This window comes from Leucoraja erinacea, chromosome 15 (genome assembly GCF_028641065.1).
Source record: "Leucoraja erinacea ecotype New England chromosome 15, Leri_hhj_1, whole genome shotgun sequence".
NCBI lineage: Eukaryota > Metazoa > Chordata > Chondrichthyes > Rajiformes > Rajidae > Leucoraja > Leucoraja erinaceus.
Genome location: NC_073391.1, coordinates 11692618 through 11713067, shown reverse-complemented (window position 1 = coordinate 11713067; position 20450 = coordinate 11692618). Strand labels below are relative to the sequence as shown.

The 20450-nt window shown below is 37.2% G+C and overlaps 1 protein-coding gene across 10 annotated transcripts in view; it reads right to left on the bottom strand.

Moving 5' to 3' along the window:
- Positions 1–4113: 4113 nt before the first annotated feature.
- Positions 4114–20450, bottom strand: part of ebf3a (EBF transcription factor 3a) — a 130938-nt gene continuing 114601 nt past the window's right edge. For 4 of the 10 annotated variants that reach the window (XM_055646674.1, XM_055646675.1, XM_055646673.1 and 1 more), the window contains 6 exons: positions 16621–16686; positions 12872–13049; positions 12443–12496; positions 8743–8931; positions 8117–8314; positions 4114–6697 (listed from right to left, as the gene is read on the bottom strand). In XM_055646674.1, the coding sequence (XP_055502649.1) occupies positions 6666–6697; positions 8117–8314; positions 8743–8931; positions 12443–12496; positions 12872–13049; positions 16621–16686 (717 nt within the window). In that variant the 3' untranslated portion in view covers positions 4114–6665. The remainder of the gene's footprint in view (positions 6698–8116; positions 8315–8742; positions 8932–12442; positions 12497–12871; positions 13050–16620; positions 16687–20450) is intronic. The other 6 variants (XM_055646681.1, XM_055646682.1, XM_055646677.1 and 3 more) reach the window with 4 other exon arrangements.

Sequence of the window (20450 nt, the reverse complement as noted above, 5' to 3'; positions counted from 1 at the left end):
TTCTCTTGGACTATTTGACACAATTATTGGGCTCCAAATGTAAATTTGTTTCCAAGCTGTCATTCTTCACCTTGTTAAATCTAGGCATCTACAATGAAAAGGATATTGAAAGAAAATGACGACTGTTGGAAGATTAAATGCACATCTGCTTGTCTAACAAAAACAACATTAAGCTTTTTGGTTATATCTCTTCCAATAAAGATAGCATCTTAGCATTAGATTAGATTATTAGGTTAGATTTATTAGAGACACAGCGCAGAAACAGGTCCTTCAGCCCACCGGGTACGTGCCGACCAGCGAATCCCGCATATTAACACTATCCTACACACACTAGGGACAATTTTTACATTTACCAAGCCGATTTACCTATATACTCGTAGAGTGTAGGAGGAAACCGAAGATCTTGGGGAAAACCGATCCGGTCATGGGAGAATGTGCAAACTCCGTGCAGACAGCATCCCTAGTCGGGCTCGAACCTGGGTCTCCGGCGCTGCAGGCGCTGTAAGGCAGCAACCCTACTGCTATACCACCATGCCGCCTGTGGTGTTATTTCTTCAAGTGGCCTTAAGTATTGAGTAAAACTTTCATACTGAAATTTTGATTATGTCTACCTTATTTTTTGAATTTGGATTCGTATCTCTTATTTATTTAGTATATATTGATAGCATTGTTGGTGAGAGCAGGTATAGAAGGGAGTTGATCTGGGATGCCAGAACCAAATGTCGAGGTGTTGTGGGTCTAACTCAATGAAACACCAGTGAAGGGAGGCGCCCACTTGATAACCCCAATGATATACTTGCATCTACACAATCAGTTGATTTTAATGTACTTGTTAACATGTAGGTAGCTAATTGTTGTATATGGAGTTATTTATTGTCCTTAGCATTAGTTGGTATAATCGTTTAGATAGTATTTTGGCTCTGGATTGGTTTTCTTGGTTGAGCGCTTATCCTGGTGTTATAGCACAAGTACTTTGTGTTTTTATTGTAATTTATAAGAATAATGTTGGCTCACTTAAACAGGTGTACCACCCAAGTATCTTTAGTATAATATACTGCATGTTTTCTCATACAGCCACGATGATACATCTGGTTTCCTTAGGGATCTTACATAGATGTGCAAGATGTATGGCTTTATTGTAGGTTATTGAAAGAATCGGATGATGCATACAAATAATTGAAGTCCTCTCTAACTTAAGCTTCTCAGTACAACGAGGGAATCTTCCAATCAAGAAGACTTGTTGTTATATTTTAATATAAAAGCAAGCACGGCATTCAATGTATTAAAATTGATGTTTATTAATTTAATAGCAATGGCTTTTAGATTTTTCCAGCCTTGCCTATTCTATTAATTGTCCAACATTGCAAACATTGCTCCAATTTACATGAGCTGAAACTGCACGGTTTTAACTATTCTTTATCCTAATTATGAAGCATTATTGATGTGGAAGTTATGAATATTTAGTAGTCAAGTATAAATATGACATGGAATATCCATTAGTATTTAACAACAGAATGGTCATTTCATAATTCTGGATGAATATGAAGAATACATCAGAAGATTAAATGCTCAAATAATCAATATCGTTCCAGAATGATACTACTATAAAATGAGTAATTAGTAAAAGTGTATAGGAATTTTTATTTTATTTTATTAAAATATGTTAAATATAAGCCATGACATAACTTTTTATCTTTTAGCCATAGTTTGGTTTAGCGCATTATAACTTTGATACTGCCATAAAAGTATGTAAATCCATTCCTGACTTTTATTTAATTACTTTACGTGCAAGTTGTTTTCAAACTGTTGGATGTCACACAGTTACTTCTGCCATGGAATACAAGACAATGCACTGCTTAATGACAAGCGACCAAAAATCAATTTGTAATCTGATTTGAGGTTTTTGATTTCCTCTGATGAGTCTGGATTTCATTAAAAGCCAGCTCTTGCAAAGATAAAAGAAATCCTTGAAGGGTAAAAACAGAGAATTGTCTCAAAGAATATAAAGAAGTTCCCCTCTTTGTGCTATTTATTCACTGTTAATTGTGAGGTGCAGTATGTGAAGCCATTTGGCAGATTCATTGCTATCAAGCCTTAGGATCAGGAAAAGTCAAAAACCGCACAAGGGCTCACATTCAGAAATCGTTCTTTGGCATATTGACACTTTTGGTATCAACAATAGTCATTATCTGCTTACAGCTAGATCTCTGCTTCCCATTGACATAATAAGCAGTGATCGCTCTAAATCACTGATGCTGCCTATCTACATCCTCTTAATTGTATGTATTCTGTGGAAAATTATCATTCGGGTGTGTTGCCTTGATGAGAAATTGACATTTCCCGACCCACTATTTGTGGCTACTCAGTGAGCCAGATAAGGTTTATAATTCTTGATTAGGGAGAGCAGCTATTCTTACAGAGGTCTTTTTTATTGCTCTAGTTGACCTAGTTGATGAGTATAGATTTCATGATGCCTTTTTCAGCATTTGAACTATAAAGGGTTCAAACTGATGCCACCCCTTATAGACAAAAGATAACCTTGCCCTTTGAATATATTGATTCTTTATTAAATAGGCTGTTTAATGCAATGAAATGAGGCATTAGATTGAAGCCCATTTCAAGTGCTTAGAATAATCTTTAAAAGGTTGGTAACTTTAAAAGGCTGCTTTACTGTAAGTGGCAGATGCATAAACACAATCTTGTGTTCTTGGAATGGAAGTATGGAGTTATATTATCTGGCATAGGCTGACTTTTGCTAACCTCTTAGAATTTTGTTCTCTTTTTGTCATTGTGTGAGTTACTTGCAAAGCATTTATTTGCCCAAATTAGTGTATTGCTAATAGAAAAGTGCATCTTTGTACAAAAGTGTATGTATGTCATTAGCCAAATGCACTAGCTACTAAAATAAGTTATGCATATTTATTCCTGAGAAAACCAATTAAGGAGCAACATGTGCCAGCATTAATTTACACTGTATACTTTAGCAGACTATAAAGCCAAAACATGTCAAAACACATCTTCTGATATACGTTGAGAAGTAAGAAATGTAAATGTAGCTGATCTGAAAAAAGAATATTTCTAAAGGATGATATTATAAAAGTTCACATCAAGATGGATCTGACAAATGAAATATTTTGACATTTGCCTGATATATATTTTATTACAGTTTTCCCATTACGTAAAGAGGAAACAGCTTTTGCTTCACCACACTCGACAAAGTATTACATGTTGGCATTGCTGAGCACACATAAAATGTTTAATTTGCTCATTACTAGTATACGGATAATTTACTATTTATTGGTTTAGCAGTCTTAATATTGTAGCACCAAATGACATTATGGCTGTTAAACCTTAACCACTCAGGACTCAAAATATGTAAGGCAAGAACAAGCCCAGAGTACTGAGTTTCCCAAATGAACCATATTGTATTTTTTTTCTGGAGTTTTTAATTTGAATTTCCCATTGAAAATATCTCATTCGGATTAATCAATGAAAAAGAACGAAAATGGGCCAGATTAAATAAAACTGTTGCTTGAAAAAAGATCTAAAGCACAATGAATATATCGATTTCAAAGCTGTTAAATAAATGCTTGTTTTAAATGATGAAAGAACATTCCTGTTCTTAATGTAATTCATTTTTAACTCCTGTTATTATGTGTATTTAAAAATGCTCTAAACTTCATGTCAGTCTGTCTAAACATAGTCTTCACACTTTTGTAATTATTTGATAACTTTATTAGAACTAACTTGGATTTTTCTTCCAGTACAAGACAAGCTTCTGAGATCACAAAAAGTCCCTTCTGTAGGTTAAATCTATATCCTAAATATATTTGCACTTGAATACAGAGGCTGTATCTTGAAATTTAAATAAAACTGAGATTGAAGCTGTGCTTGAGGCATGTAAAAGGTGCACAGAGCAATAGAACTGTTAAAAAATAAAACACTCAAGGCTCACGGAGACATGCAGAATTTTAACCATTTTGAAGAAAAAAAATCTTTTAAAAAAATAAATAGAAAATGACCTCAACTGTTTTACTAGTCTTCCTTATATTTATATAAGCACATCTTTCAACACATATTCTGAGACCTCATATTAAATTACTGAAAAACTAATTCACAGACAAGAAATACTTTAATTAAATATCGTGTAAAATGAACAGTTTTTATACAGTTAAATATCTGAAAAATGTACAGATAAAACAATCTTACTGTAATTTTCTTAACAGTTATTTCTACCATGTAGTGAAGCTTTAAGATTGAAGACAAGGAAGCAATGAGTGCGTTGACTAATTAATCTAAAACACAAAACCATACTGCAGTAATGATGAATCTTGCAATTTTTTTTCCACATGTACATGACTTCCTTTTGGAACAAAATTCTCAGATATGAGAAAAATCTCTGAGACATTTCCATGTAAATATTATGTATGAAGCTATCACAGGGTAAATGTGTTGCACATTCAGCACTTGTGATGCTTTTTCCTACTTTTGAGTTAAACAAAATAACTGTTACTAAATGTGCATTTAGCCCAGAATGACAATATATGTTCCCCATTGCGACTCAACCTCCATTGCTGCCGCAGTTTGCAAAGCATTTTGCATGCAGCTTTAGCAAATCGCACAGTGCTATGCAAAGGCACAAAAATGGTCAAACCATGTCCCTATTTTCTGCCTTTGCAAACAGACTTGGGCACTGTCAGGCGTGAAATATTGGGAGAGAAATTTCCACTTCCAGACACTGCAGTACAATACTTCCATTCTGAGGACTTGCAGGGTACAACAGAGTGGAGGCGTGTGGGGGATTGGAGTCAGTGTTTGTACAAAGTTTGTGCTTTTTACACCATAGATCATCTTCGACAGCTGCAGTGATGATTATCAATTGTGGTGTAAACCAATGACAGAGTGGCACCAAAGTTACTGTCAAGAACTCCAATGTTAAGGCATCAGAGAAGTCTTTCTGTATTTAATTGTTATCAATCTTTTAATCAAACATCAGTTTACCAGATGAACTGAAGTTTCCATTTTGACTTTAGGCCTCCAAATTTTTTTCCAGTAAATACATTTTTACTATGTGGCAAATTCATGGGTGGCAGCTAAAAATGAATATTACATTCTAAATAATTTACAGCCACAGACTGGATCATCCTACTGTGGCTGCTGCACATGCACGTTTTCTACTATTATTCATTACAGCCATGTGGCACAAACAATTTCTTTTGACTATACAACAACAATTTTATTCAAAATTATTTGTTCAGATAACTTAAAAATTATATAAAAATAAACAATGAATTTGATTTTTTTTTCTCAAATAAAAAAATGGACGAAGGGTCTGAACAAATCAACAGATTCCGCTAGTAAAAACGAAACATATGGACAAAGCAATCTTATAAAATGAAATAGATGAAGGCAAATATTCTTGGCTTAATGCTCCTTAGGCATCACAATACCTGGCCGTGACAAACAAATACATACAAGATAAAATAAAATGAAGGAAAGCAATATACAAAATTTCAAAGATAAATACAATATTTATATTGGTATGTTACAAAAAATTGTTCAGTGACTGTGTTTATGTGAAAGAAAGTGTAGCAATGAAGACTAGGACTTATTTTTTACTCCTTACAGACTTCATAAGGAATAAAACCTTTCTCCTTAATATTAAGTGGATCTGAAAAATTCAAGACAAGTGTATAAATATTTAGCTACAACTTTGGCAAAATCACAAAATTCTACAATATTTTATAACCACATACAAAACACATTAGGGAGAAGGATCTAGAAGTCAAAGGACAACTTTCTGGTACAAGGAACATAGACTTCACAGTAGCCTAAGAATGCAATAGTATACAGTGCTAGCAAAAGTTGAAAAAACATTGCAGATCACACTTGTTTAACAGGAAGCTCTAGCAGTGGAAGTATAGTCTTTACCAACAGACAGTAGCTTTTGTATCTCTGTCAGTGTGCTTGTTGAAGGCAAGAGAAGAATTTTTGCAATATCAAAGTTACAATTTCTAACTACAATAAGTTACAAACTTCAGGATTTTTTTTAAGATGAATTTAAGCATGATAAATTTCCCCTGTCCCTCCATAGTCCCCATTTCTTAAATCATACATTTAATCTTCTCCTTCCAGTTCAATGGCTTATACCTCCTTGGCCCCTTACTCACCCCCAGAAAAATTATTTCACATTATAGAGATACACAGCAATTGTGAATCTAAATATAGTACTGAAAAATGTTCTGCTTGAAGAATATTTCAACCGTGTTTCATGATACTCAAAATGGTGCATCCACAACGTTTCTCCCAACACATAGCAAGAACTAGACATAGCCAAGACGTCATCTGAAACTTTATACAAAATAGGCATTGCTTTTTTTTTGTTTCTTCAAGATAGAGAAATGTGAAAATATGAGGAAGTTCTGTTAATAAAATGAAATTGTTCATGAAGAATTAGGTTGCTTGCAGATCATTTCCTAATGGTTTGAGTAAATTCAGTAATAATGTATATATTTTTTTTGTTCTTAACAGTAGAAGGATCTGATGATTTTTTTTGTTTCCCCAATGTTGCTCATAATTTTCTAACATCGTCTTCTGATTTAATGAACGCCCCCTGAAGTTCATCCTCAGAATCTTGGTGTTGCTCTAGGTAAACAAATGTGGCCTTACATTGGAGGAACGACAAGCCCGGACATACCTAAAACAGAAGAATAGGAAACAACATTGGCAACCAATCTGTGTAGAAACGATATTAGCTCTAAATATATTTAGACACCAAAATGCAGGTTGCAGGAGCAAGTTACTAAATTGAGGAGGGAGCATTGTTGTCAGCAGCTGTTTACTATGGCTCATGCAGGTCCCGACTAAAAAAACAACTGAAATGTGCTTTTTAACAAGACAGCCTACAAAGACTTCACTGTGAAAAGAGGAACAATTCTGACATTTGAGGTGAACAACATACTGCCAACCACACATGTGATATTTCTCTTAGCATTTTGTTAATGACATACAGTGGTCCAGACTCTCTGGAATTGCTAAACTTACTCCTGCCCTAAAACCAATGCAGGTCACAGATGACCTAGACCTTTCATAGAAAATGCATTCATAACACCCCTTGAATCCTTCATATTTAGCTTTCACAACGAGGCATAGAGGCCAACGACACTTTCAGTAAACTAGCCAAACAAAGCTTTAAATGGTGCATGGGACTGTTATTATTCATGCATTCTTTATATATTCTATATTTATTTCATTAGAAACTGTCATCATTTTACTGAAATGTTGAAATAATATTTCTGGGTTCCTTTAGAAGTTCATGACAAAGACAAAGAGCAAATAATTTCAAAGGAAATTATATTAAATTTGTATGTATTCAGAATCTGATCTATATATATTTATTCATGCTTATTTTTTTCTGCATCACATTTCAGGTATATAGAGAAATGGTTGTTATAATCAGGTTCGGCTCATACTTGCATCATGGCTGCATGTGGCTTAAACAGTGAGACTGTATACAAGGTCAGCTCATCAAGGCTAATACCAGATCCAGAAAATATCCAATTAACTTCCACATATTACTGACACAGTGATCTTTTTTTGTTTTCAGGACAACATACTGCAGCTTATAGATTGCAGAGAACTTTGAGATTCCGTCTAATTGTGTTTTCACGCATTTTCCGTGGCTATTGCGTAAATGCATGAAGTTAAACCAAGCTGCAATGAAATCCGCGAAGTTCTCCAAATTATATTACTTCAAAATCTCTCCGAGAGAGAGTACAAATAGAGTATCAAGAATACCAAAGCATCCAACCATTTCGATAAAGCTCCATCACATGCTTAAAGATGAAACAAAGAAAGCTGAAACTTTGACAAGGACTATAGAAGCACACACACTCTGATTACAAAACAAAGTGCATCTGGCCACGGTCTGGCTTCACCATATTTTGTGCATTACTGGCTTAATTAGATAATTGATTAGCCAGTGCACTCTATACAATTGCAATATTTTTTTTTTTTGCTTTCCTCTATGGGAAAGATGTTGTGAATTTTAATGTGTATTATTGTATGGGATGAGCATGCCTGAAGGTGGATCAGGAAATGAAGGATACCAGCTCACCTTGAAGTCCATTTCCATTTGCACTGGTGCAAGATGGTGGAGGAGAGGCTTGAGGCCTGACAACAGGAGCAAATGCACTCTTTTGTTTCACTGCAGAGATGACATTGGCAGGTGAGAATGAGAAAATGCCGTGTGTACTGCTACAGTTTGAAGGGAGGGTGACCGAAGAGGCTGCCATGGTAGGGCTTGACGGCACTACTGCAACAAAGCAAAAATAATCAGGCTGAGACTTCGGTTTGCACTGTACACAAGGCGCAGTAGAGAAGGCCTTTAAAACAATTTTAGATATATTACAAAAATTTAGAAATATTTAAAAAAAAATGTCCCAGCTAGGCCACTCTCTGGATAATAGGCAAACTCTTCTTTGATGGACTGTTTGTCATATATTTACATAGCAAATGTACTTTCAATCAGTTTTGGCTTGGAACCCAGCCACCTAATGCTCAATGAAGTCTGCATTTATCAGTTATTTCTGTCCAGCCTCCAGAGTCACCCCTCCTTTTATCCAGCAGCTGACATCTCACACACACAAAAAAAAATGTTACATTTTTAATGCAAGCATTTATTCGAGATAAAACTGCGCATGGAGCTGCTGCTTATATAGTACCAGTAAAGCAGACACTTACTGCCATAGGGAGAGTTGGCTGATGAACCGTTCAGAAATCCAGGAGAGCTGGGTACCCCCAGGTTGGTCATTGCAGCATTACCATATCCATTCATGCTGTTGCTGACTGTGTTATAATTGGACTGCTGAGGGGTGCTGCTGGGAACGTATCCACGTGGGGAAACACTACTTGTGTTACGGCTGTACCCCACTGTAAAACAAAAGTTGACGTTGCGTTATTTGAAAGGCTCCTTTCAGGAATCAGAGCACCGATTTTCTGCATTTTTTATCGCGCTCTGCAGCAAGCAAAGGTTACCCGTGTTCTGGAAAGTAATTCAGATTAAAGCTACAGCAAATGCCCTGAGTGACTCGATAGTACAATTTACCATTAGAAATGATGAATGTGCTTTTAGTTTTAAATCAAGGACTTTGTGATTTAAAATATTTTAAACCAGCTGCATGGAAATCCATTCTTCATTGTTAGTGCTTGTTCACTATATAGTAGCATCTATGCATTCTACTCCGATTGCAAAAATAATTATATTAAAGTAAATGGAATGAATTTACGAGGCTGTGTATAACATGCAGACACAATTGTACATAAGATTCAGAAAAATTGGTAATGAATTTCTGTGCAAGCATATCTTAACGTGATACTTCCACAATTAAACTGGATATACATTAATGATTTAGATGACGGGATTAAAAGTAACATTAGCAAATTTGCAGATGACACAAAGCTGGGTGGCAGTGTTGACTGCGACGAGGATGCTATGAGGATGCAGGGTGACTTGGACAGGTTGGGTGAGTGGGCAGATGCATGGCAGATGCAGTTTAATGTGGATAAATGTGAGGTTGACAAAATAACAGGAAAGCAGATTATTATCTGAATGGTGTCAAGCAGTGAAAAGGGGAAGTAGAACAAGATCTGGGGGTCCTTGTTCATCAGTCACTGAAAGTTAGCATGCAGCTGCAGCAGGCAGTGAAGAAAGCGGATGGCATGTTGGCCTTCATAACAAGAGGACTTGAGTACAGGAGCAAAGAGGTCCTTCTGCAGTTGTACAGGGCCCTAGTGAGACCACACCTGGAGTATTGTATGCAGTTTCGATCTCCAAATTTGAGGAAGGACATTCTTGCTATTCTGGGTGTGCAGCGTAGGTTCACAAGGTTAATTCCTGGGATGACAGGGCTGTCATGTGTTGATAGAATGCAGTGGCTGGGCTTGTATACTCTGGAATTTAGACGGATGAGAGGGGATCTTATTGAAACATAGGATTATTAAGGGTTTGGACATGCTAGAGGCAGGAAACGTGTTCCCGATGTTGGGGGAGTCCAGAACCAGGGGCCACAGTTTAAGAATAAGGGGTAAGCCATTTAGAACAGAGATGAGGAAAAACATTTTCACACAGAGGGTTGTGAATCTGTGGAATTCTTTGCCTCAGAAGGCAGTGGAGGCCAATTCCCTGGATGCTTTTAAGAGAGAGTTAGATAGAGCTCTTAAATATAACGGATTTAGGAGATATGGTGAGAAGGCAGGAACGGGGTACTGATTGTAGATGATCAGCCATGATCATATTGAATGGCAGTGCTGGCTCGAAAGGCCGAATGGCCTACTCCTGCACCTATTGTATATTGTTATAAAGTTGGCTTGAGAAGCATTGCCATCCTCATTTCTGAGTCAGAGTTTATGGGACCGAGAACCAAATGATTGTGGATATGAATCGAGGAATAGGTCAGTGCAAATGAATTTTAACAGATTGGCTGACTGCCTGTGGCATTTAGTAGAAGAGATGATCTAATTGATACATTCAAGATTCAGAGGGAACTTGATGCCAAATGAATGCTCAACCTTTTTGGGGAGTCCAAAGCCTCATGCCATAACTCAACCTTCCCATTTAAGACTGAAATGAGGAAGAAACTCCTGATTGTTTGAATAATTATACTCCAGAGTACTATTGATACTGAATTACTGTGCACATTCAAGACTGAAATGGGGAATCAAGAAATATGGAGCTCAGGTAGGATGGGGATGTTAAGGCCAATAATCAGATCAGTCACAATCTTCTCAAATGGCCGAGCAAGCTTGAATGGGCGAGCAAGCTTGAATGGCCGAGCAAGTTTGAATGACTATAATACAACTTCTTCCTATGTCTTATGCAACACTGTGAGAATGTGTTAAGAGGTTCCCAATTTCAAATGATACATTAACCTGAGGTCCAGCATGTTCCCTCAAGTGGATTTAAAAAAGCCAATGGTTTTATATCAGATAGGTTATTTCCGGTGTGCTGGGCAATACTTATCTCTCAATCAACATCACTAAAACAGACCACCAGGTCATTACAAGATTGTTTTTTGAGGATGCTTGCTGTGTTTAAATTAGCTACATTAAAACAGTGACCACACTTCGAAAGTGCTTCACTGCCGTAAAGTGGTCTGATACATCCCTAGGCTATGAAAGGCTGTGTTTAAATGCAAGTAATTATTTCCTTGTGAGGAGTTACCATAAATGTTATATTAAAATATCAAGTTGATTGGCTGCTGCCTTCCGTTGTGCAGTGACTATCTGATAAGCAGCAGAGTTCCCTTTCCTTCAATGATACAGGATACAAAATACTTTTTCATTCATATACTGTCAGCTGCTCTCACATTCAGCTACACCAGTAATTATCAACACTCCTGATTCACCATCTGAAGCAGTAGGAAGTATGAACTTTTAGCATTTGAAGCATCTCAAAATGGCACAGCCAGCAAGGAGGAGCATGTTTATTACATTCGCATAACCTTTCAAATTCCACCTCAGGCACGTCTCACTAAAGAGCATTATATTGCAGCACTTGTTTCAATAGCTGTGTGTAAGTTGAAGTTGTGAAACATAATCATAACTTTTAATTAACATCACATATACCGATTGTTATTTTGAAGGTAATCAATGCAGATTATTAGGAGATAAACCTGCTATGATTATGCCGTAACTGTTTATTCTTCACGTTATCCTAGAACATTTATGATTGAGCTTTTTGCAATTCGCAATAGTAATTTTGGAAATGGTATCATTCACATACTTTATTTTTGATCAATTTGGAAAGATAAATTGCAACATTTTCACCTCATTTTGTGAGTTTTGTATTGTAAAATAAATCAGATTATTACTCCTGGCCAAAATAATCAGAGTGGAATAGGAAAATATCATCACACGGTTAATAATTGTTCCTTTAAACATCTTGATCATCAGTTCAGCTAAAGTGTCAGGTCAAACCACCCAGGTCGATTTTTTCCATTGTATTGGAGATCATGACCACTGTGCTGGCCTCTGTAAGAAGTGCAATCTCGTAGCACTGTAGAGGAATTGATGCTGAAGAGCATCACCAATTTATTGATTATGCAGCTCCCAAGGCTGGAATTACTGTGTTGGCAGAAAATTCCCGGCCATTCTTTCAAGAACTGCTGGCATTTCCTAGCTAAGCTCAGTGTCTTCATGTGAATGTATAAACATTTGGTGCAATGAATATGACGGCACACACTCCTCGGGAGGGGAGGGGGGAGGGGGGAGGGGGGGGGGGGGGGGGGTACAAACAAGCTTACGTTTCATGTAGAATATTAACGTACAGTATCCCACAAATTTTGTTTATCTCATCACTAAATGTCATTTGTAAGCTACTTAAACATTTTTAAGAAAGCAGCTATAAAGCATTAATTTTCTGTCAAAGAGAAATAATTCCTACCATGAGAAAATACTGGTAGCTCGTGATGTTTTGTGAACAAGCAGCCTTTTGAATCTGTAGAGTAAATTCTTTATTTTAGTTTTCTCCTTTCTACCTTTCAGTTCTATCACAAATTTGGTCTGTCAAACACATTTTAAGTTGATGCATCATTTTTCCAAGACAACAGATGTATAACTATTTGAAGCAACAGCATGGTCCCCTTTGTCGGCACTTTATGCAGGTAGTGTAATTCACTGCCGTGCCAAGTACACAGGGGGCGAGGATATTTTACAGTAGGATTCTGTCAAGCAACAGCCAAAAAGATCAATTACTGTAGGTAAAGGACTGTGAAATATTACCAAGGTGTCCAAAGTCAATGTAAGTCAAGACTTCTTGACACGGAGAGGGGAACGGCTGTTGTAAGGACTTATCTCCAGAACGCTAACATACCTTGGTCATTACCCTGTGATGACTCTGACACATTGACTGCTAGTTGGCTGCTGAAGGAATTCACTCCCATCATACCACTGTGCGCTGGGGTGTTGCCGAGGGTAGGAAGCTGGTTGTGATTACGTGGCACGCTGTATAGAGCTTCAGCAATATCAGCTGCGCGCTTGAGAATTATCTCCTGAAAATTAGATAGAATTTTACACATACACGTAAAGACGACTTACTCCAAATGTAAAACAAACAAAAAAAAAAGTGATGCCACTTAGATTTCAGACGTAGTGTCTATTTATGGCTCTTCTCCTGGCATCTATCTGAAGGTTTCCTCTGAATGCATTTCACTAGAGTTGTACAGATTTTCTTTCAGAATGGACTCGCAACTAATCTCTACATGCGAGTCATCTTGCCAAAAGGAACTTGCCGTGTGAAACAAATGAATGGTTTAGCTTTGCCTTGAAAGCAACGCATTACATCAAGCTGCCCAGCAGCTGATGTTCAAAACAGAAAACAATAGAAATTACAGTAAAATCCTCTTATGTGCCAGTGCTTGGAACATGAAGAACTTCACGTTTTCAAATGTGCAAATATCCGAGGCAATAAAATGCAATTTAAAAAGTGCAGATATACACTCGGCATTTATTGTAAAAGGAGCTCAAAATTAACTAGTAGCTTGATTCTTGTAACAATTTAATTATAACGGATTATTTAATAACATGACCATGTTTCTTTGTACGTAATATCATGGGTCAAATCAGGATTGTTACAATTAAAATAAAGCTAAATTTTTAATCGGAATTCTTCATAAAAATAAATTGACTTCCCTATTGATAGCTATTACCAATTAAATACAAATATAAATTGCATTTCTTCCACGAACAGAAAATTTACATCAAGACATTCACAATACAAAATACTTGAATATTATGAACAGGGTAGGAGGATTTGCCTCTGTTTAAGTAATGTGGATAAGTAGAACATTTACTTATAAATTAATGATTGATACTTCTCATTTGCTCTGCCTATAAAATCACTCAAAGAACCTCTATTGTGGAGGTATATTCTTTTACCTATTAGAACAATTCTTATCCACAGACCAAATCCGTAATTTCATTTGATATTGAATGGTAAAAAGAACTTGCATAAGGTGTCATCTGTGGTTCAGTTAAATCTCTCATGCTCTGAATTCCATTCCAGCATACCGAACATAATGCATTATTGTGAGTATAAGTACAGTATCGTGGGAGTATCTGGGCAGCACGGTGGCGCAGCAGTAGAGTTGCTGCCTTACAGCGCCAGAGACCCGGGTTCAATCCTAACTACGACTGCTGTCTGTAAGGAGTTTGCACGTTTTCCCCGTGACCGCATGTGTTTTCCCTGGGTACTCCAGATTCCTCCCACACTCCCAAAACAGACAAGTTTGTAGATTAATTTGGCTTTGGTAAAAAAAAAAGTAAATTGTCCCTAGTCTGTAGGATAGTGCTAGTGAACGGGGATTACGGATCGGCGTGGACTCGGTGGGCAGAAGGCTCTGTTTCCACACTGTATCTCTAAATTAAACTAAACTACAGCACTGTGGGAGGTTCATTCGTTCATTTTCATTCATTCATTCATCATCGTTGAAAACATTAGCGATGCAGTGGTGATGGTTTCCAATGGGAACGGTGACGGACACACCACACATCTCTGTCCTCCAGTTCCTGCGGACTTCCGTTGCTGGAAATATCGAATTTTGGTGTGTGTGCATTATCAATATTGCTTACAATGCTATGTATGACAGTGATCGCAACTTCTACTGAAGTGTGGATGGCTGTTGGCTCGCTAGGAGCCCACCCGCTCTTTGACAGGTCTTGTTTTTGGCCCTGCCGGGGGTCCACAGCCCCCTCCTCACCTGGCAAACCAAGTGGTGGAGATGGTTTAGTCGCCGACTATCCGACCATGGCGCAGGTAGCACGGTATTACATGGTACCCTGTTGCGGGGGGGAAACTCCCCCCTGATCTGAACTGTGGGAGGTACCGACATACAAATGATTTGCTCTCTCCGGTGGACCCTATACCTTGTATGATATTATTTCAAAAAAGTAAAAGGAGGGGAGAATCATATTTGATCTTGTCGTCCTGACATGGCTCACTTAACATTTATCAATAAATACAATCTATTGATTGTAACATTGCAATTTAGCGGGAACTTGCTTTGGGCGATATGGCTATTGCATGTTTTGTTAATTACAACAGCAACTTCATTTCAGAAGTCCTGTTCAATATTTTGGAATGGCCTTAAATGAACAATAAAGAATGCAATGTGAAAATTCGACTTTCGTTCGATGAAGCAACCTGTCTGATTTGAATATATCGTGTAAAACATGTTCGTTGATGTTTCCTGCAGCTGGATTTTGCGGGTAAACAAAATTAGGTCCAGGGATTCCACACTTGTGTCGGAAAACAGAGGTGTGCCGACAGAATCTAAATGCCAAAACTGCTCTCCATGGAATCCAGACTTTGAGTTGGATTTTCGCTGGGAAGTCAGCCCTAGGATTCTGCACCAAATTAGACTGACACAGGATCCACAACCCCATTGATTTCAATGGGCTCCTTCAGACTGCTGTGAATATAATGAAGGGAATGGAAGATTTGGTTTCTAATTATTTTGGTTTGGTTTAATGTATTTCTGACTGTTTTGATGGGATTTATTACTTACTTTCATTATTCAAAATGTTTAATTTCCTTCAACCATCCTCTTCATATTTAATATTATTTGAATGATTGGAATGTCAGTAGCATTGAGCCATTTTAAATTCCTCACAGCCATTTATCCTGAACAAAGTTTGTATTAGGAGTGGTGCAGGTGGATAGTGGGGGGTCTGGGGAGTGGTGTTGGTGGGGGTGGGGTGGGGTTGTTGTTGTTGAAGGGGATTGTGTGGTAAATCTTTGCCGATTTTCATAAGTGGTAGAGGAGGTTTTGGGAAATACACAAGGAACTGCACAGCGCCAGAGACCTGGGTTCAATCTTGCCTGCGGGTGCTGTGTGTACTGACTTTGTACGTTCTCCCCGTGACCTGCATGGGTTTTCTCCAAGATCTTCAGTTTCCTCCCACATTCCAAAGATGTGCAGGCTTGTAGGTTAATTGGCTTGGTATAAATGTAAATTGTCCCTAGTGTGTTTGGGATCGTGTTAGTGTGGGGGGGATCGCTGGTCGGTGCAGACTACGTGGGCCGAAGGGCCTACTTCCGCGCTGTATCTCGAAAGTAAACTGAAACTTATGTTGCTGGATTCTACGATCTTCTGGGCTCATAAATTAGTCTCTTCTAGTATTTAAAGACAAGATGAGACTAAGGGAACCTTAGGCTATCTCTAGATTGAGAGCCTGGCCATTGCTGCTTGACCTCCAGAGCACCCATTTGATGAGAGAGAGTGACTGTGGGCCTCAGATGCTGCAATATCCCCTCAGTTGGCACTGAATGATAAACCACGCCCACTTAATTTTCCAGGAACTAATTGGTTCTATTTTCGATTGTAATTTTGTATAATTAAACCCATATGCATCTTTAAAAATTAGATCACCTACACATTTATTAAGATACGTGTGTTCAGAAGTATCATTTCAAGATATCAGATAATGTTAATAAGATACAAAAGCTTCACAATGATATCTTATGATCTCTTGATGCCTCATAATAAATGTTTAGTTGTATTATTGAATATAACACGCTGAGTTAGTCATTTCTTTGCTACATGTTGCTTATTCTTAACATACCTGGTTGTTGTGTGGCATTCCATATAGGGCCTCTACTAAATCAGCTGCTCTCTTCAGTAATACTTCCTGTAGAGAGTTAAATGTAGAATAAAATCAGTCAGTGAATGTATAGCACATCAACAGTTTGGACTTTGCCTCTGCAAGCCCAATGGAAAGATACATAGGCACACATTTACAATCAGCAAAATGTCTTCACATCAGAAATGTAAATAAGGCTGTTCAAATGCATTAATGTAGCTATTTTGCAAACACAGATCTTAATAAGACTACCTCTTATTACATGCTTTAGCTAAGATGCTGAATTAAAGAAAGGTAAGCCCGAGTTTAATGATGTAGCCTTGTGGGTATTTAACAAACAAACACCATGGTAGATATGAAAGGTCCAGGCACCACTTCTGGCTGCTAATTCCTCGGACTTTAGTAGTGAAGAACAATGAGCAATTTTCCATATCTTAATTAAACTGGCTGAGTCTTCAAAGACACCATCTCACCCCTAATTCATGCCCCAAATTTGCAAGAGGGTTCAATGCTTATTCCTCTTTATTCTGAACAATGAAGTGAATTAACTTAGGTTAATCTAGTTCTTTCATAATGACATTAAGAAATTTTTCAATTAACCTCTTTGACTGCATGTTGTAAAGGACTTCATAAATGACTTCACATCCAGAGATTGTAGAGTACTTATGCCTGAGGGTACGGATGAACTGAATTTTGTCTTATCCCTGTCTGAATTCCTCTTTTTAGTTTTACAGTTGCGTGGACTAATTCACAATTTAACTCTATTAATGAAGAAAACATGCCATGTACAATTTTACAAATTTGCTGTTCTTTGAAAAACAAACTGCCATGACCAAATGATGGGTTTTCTAATTAAAGGCTCGCATCAGTATATAAACAAAAAATTCCCCCTCCTGCGAAGTCGCGCAGAGCTGTCTGTGGTGCTGATACTTGGCAATAGTTCTGCAAAAGGTTCAAATGAATTCATTCTTTTTAACCTTTTCATGTAAATAGACTTCTGCTGGTTGCAGCCAAAAATAATACAGCAAGTGCTTTCTGCTGTCAAATTTATACTAGCATTTCAAAGGAAAATGTGTGTGTTTGTAGCACTAACCATGGCTCAAAGTGTCTTTCATCTCAAAGAACGGACCCATCCTTTATTTATCAAGATTAATCACTGTAGGCATCACTTCTTGCGCATGCCATACGTTTATAGGAACAGCATTTAATATAGAAAGTTACCGGTTGGATGGCTCGTACAATGGGCATTTACCTCTGAAATTGGTGTCTATGCTTGATGTTGCATGCATCTAGTTTGCATACAAATAAAGAATTATACTTGTCATGAAGCAGGTACAATCAATGAAAGGCACAGCTGTCTTAATCAGGTTTCATCAGCAAGAGCAGCTCTCTCTGAGCAAGATAAAGTGTTTTTCAGAGGTGTTAATAATTACTCATAATCTTTCCTATCATATTGCAAGATTTTTACATGCTTTTCAATTTTAAGCAACGATTAAAGCAATTAAGATGGGTACATTTACCAGCTATTTTTCATTCCCGGAAAATATCTTACACCTACTTGTCCATATGCTACTTTACAACTGGAACATGAGGATAGTTTAGGAAATGATGTGCGCTCTCATCACTAATCTGCCTATTACTGGATAGTATCTTAACTAATGAATTCCACTTCCAGCGCTGCTCTTGTGAAGTGGTCTCGTAATATTACAGACAGGCAAAAAGTGGAACCCAATCAGTCAAGGATATTCTGAACAAGTTTGTTTTGCAACAGTATGCCTGGCTGCTGTACACTGCCTCATGCTGTGAATACGATTAGTGGGGAATGGTGGCTGAAAAGCATTTCAATGGAAATTTCTAAACCTTAGCCATAAGTGTAATTGGCTGCTTTTCAATAGGACATAACAGACTTCAAGTTAAATGGAAACTGTTAAACCTCGGATGATTTCAGCAGTTGTTTCACAATGAGCGTACAATTTTATTATTGCAAGTATTCATACGTACTCTAGACTAAAACACTTCGAATATACATGATTATTCACATGCCCGATCACCTAGAATAGCATATATCATCACAGTTAGAAAAGGTAACCAAGGTGATGTTGCTGCAGGTGCTAATGTCATTATAAAACTGTAAAGCAATTATTCTGTTAGTTCTTGCCTCAGGTTATGAATACAATGAAGAGTGTAGAACCATTAGATGTAGCTACTTCAAAAACGCAAGGAACGAAGATGAATTTTAATGCTTGGGTAATTGCTCAACATGGATGCATTCCAAATAAATTTTTGTATATTAGACAAAGGAAAACATAATAGACTCATGTTCGCCGCTAGAAATAGGGGGAAAAGATGAAATGCGTGCAATTAATTATGCTGGAAAAAAATCATCCTTTGCTTACTCACTTTAGATTAAATATAATTTGTCAAGGCAGACCAGAATACATAATTTACTTTTCTATCGTCTGCTTGTTAAAATATTATATATTGGAGACCTAAATTATGCAATCTTAAAACAAGCCTTAAGAAGAATGAGAATTCTTCTGGCTCTGTTCACTTAAAAGCTTTACCTTTCAATCTTTGTTTTTAGCACTTGAATGCCTTTTCTTATTGCTTTGTTTTCATTGGATTTGTGTATAACATTTGCCTATTTGTGCCACTCCCATAGGGTCAGTCAGCTCATTTTTGATGTTGTCTAAAATTAGGAGGTAAACTTCAATTCGGCCCAACTTCTTGTCACTATAGCAACATTATTAGTGTATGTCCAAAGCAATACATGCAGAAAGTATTGGCTTTCTGTCGCAGTACAATTATCCATCAGACCACGTGCATTACGGATCTTCAAAAAAATTGCTGAAAAAAAAATCAATATTGTGGTAATATTATCAACTCCAGGGTGAAGTCATGGTGGAAGGAGCTCTCGCCACTGCTCAGCATTAGGGAGATATGCAATTCACGTTCTTAAAACTATATCTTTTATTTCTGGGTTTTTTTTTTACACTGTTTGCAATGCTCCATGGTGATTTTTTTTTTTTTGTCCCAGTTCTTGTTTCATTTAAAATATACGTTGGGGCCAATTGCTATTTTGCTTGGAAGCTGCTATGACCCTTGCAAACCAACCTCAGACGGCTGGCTTAACAATGATGAATCGCTTGGCAGTTTAATTTACATGCTGCTGAACTCCACATTTGGGTCCATTAGAACAAAATCAAATATTTATGTTGTTTATTGAAACTGCTAGATTTCATCTTATCCAGTGATCGTTTTGTGTGAAGCCTGAACAATACTGCTTCACCTGAATTAAAAGAGCTAAGTAATGCAGCACTTGTGGGTGTACGCTAACTGGCCTGTCATGTTCTAAGCCTGTAAAAAATGCACATGCTAAATCTTGCATCGCGCTCTATACAGCTTAGAAGCGTAGTTTATCCCTTTGTCTTTTATCAACGACACAGCAGATTGTAAAATCTCAAAACATAAAATGTGATGCAAGAACATCAATGTTCAAAGCACTCAAATTATTTTCAATTAACAAATGCACATAAAGTTAGGAAGAGATGAAATTCTAACTTTCTTTCCTCTCACTTTAACATTATAACATTTTAAAGGTGAGAGACAAATTATTTGAATTTATGCTCCAACAATGGGCATTTTAAACTGCTTCTATGAGCTTTATATTGAACTGCAATTTCTGTAAAGTCAGAGCGCTTTTTTCTGAAAAAGGTCTTGCCATTTCAATTAAACTTCAAAAGTGCCCTTGGTGTTTACTCATAACAAATTGCAATAAACGGATTAGTTATAACCCCGCTCAGTGATTTCAT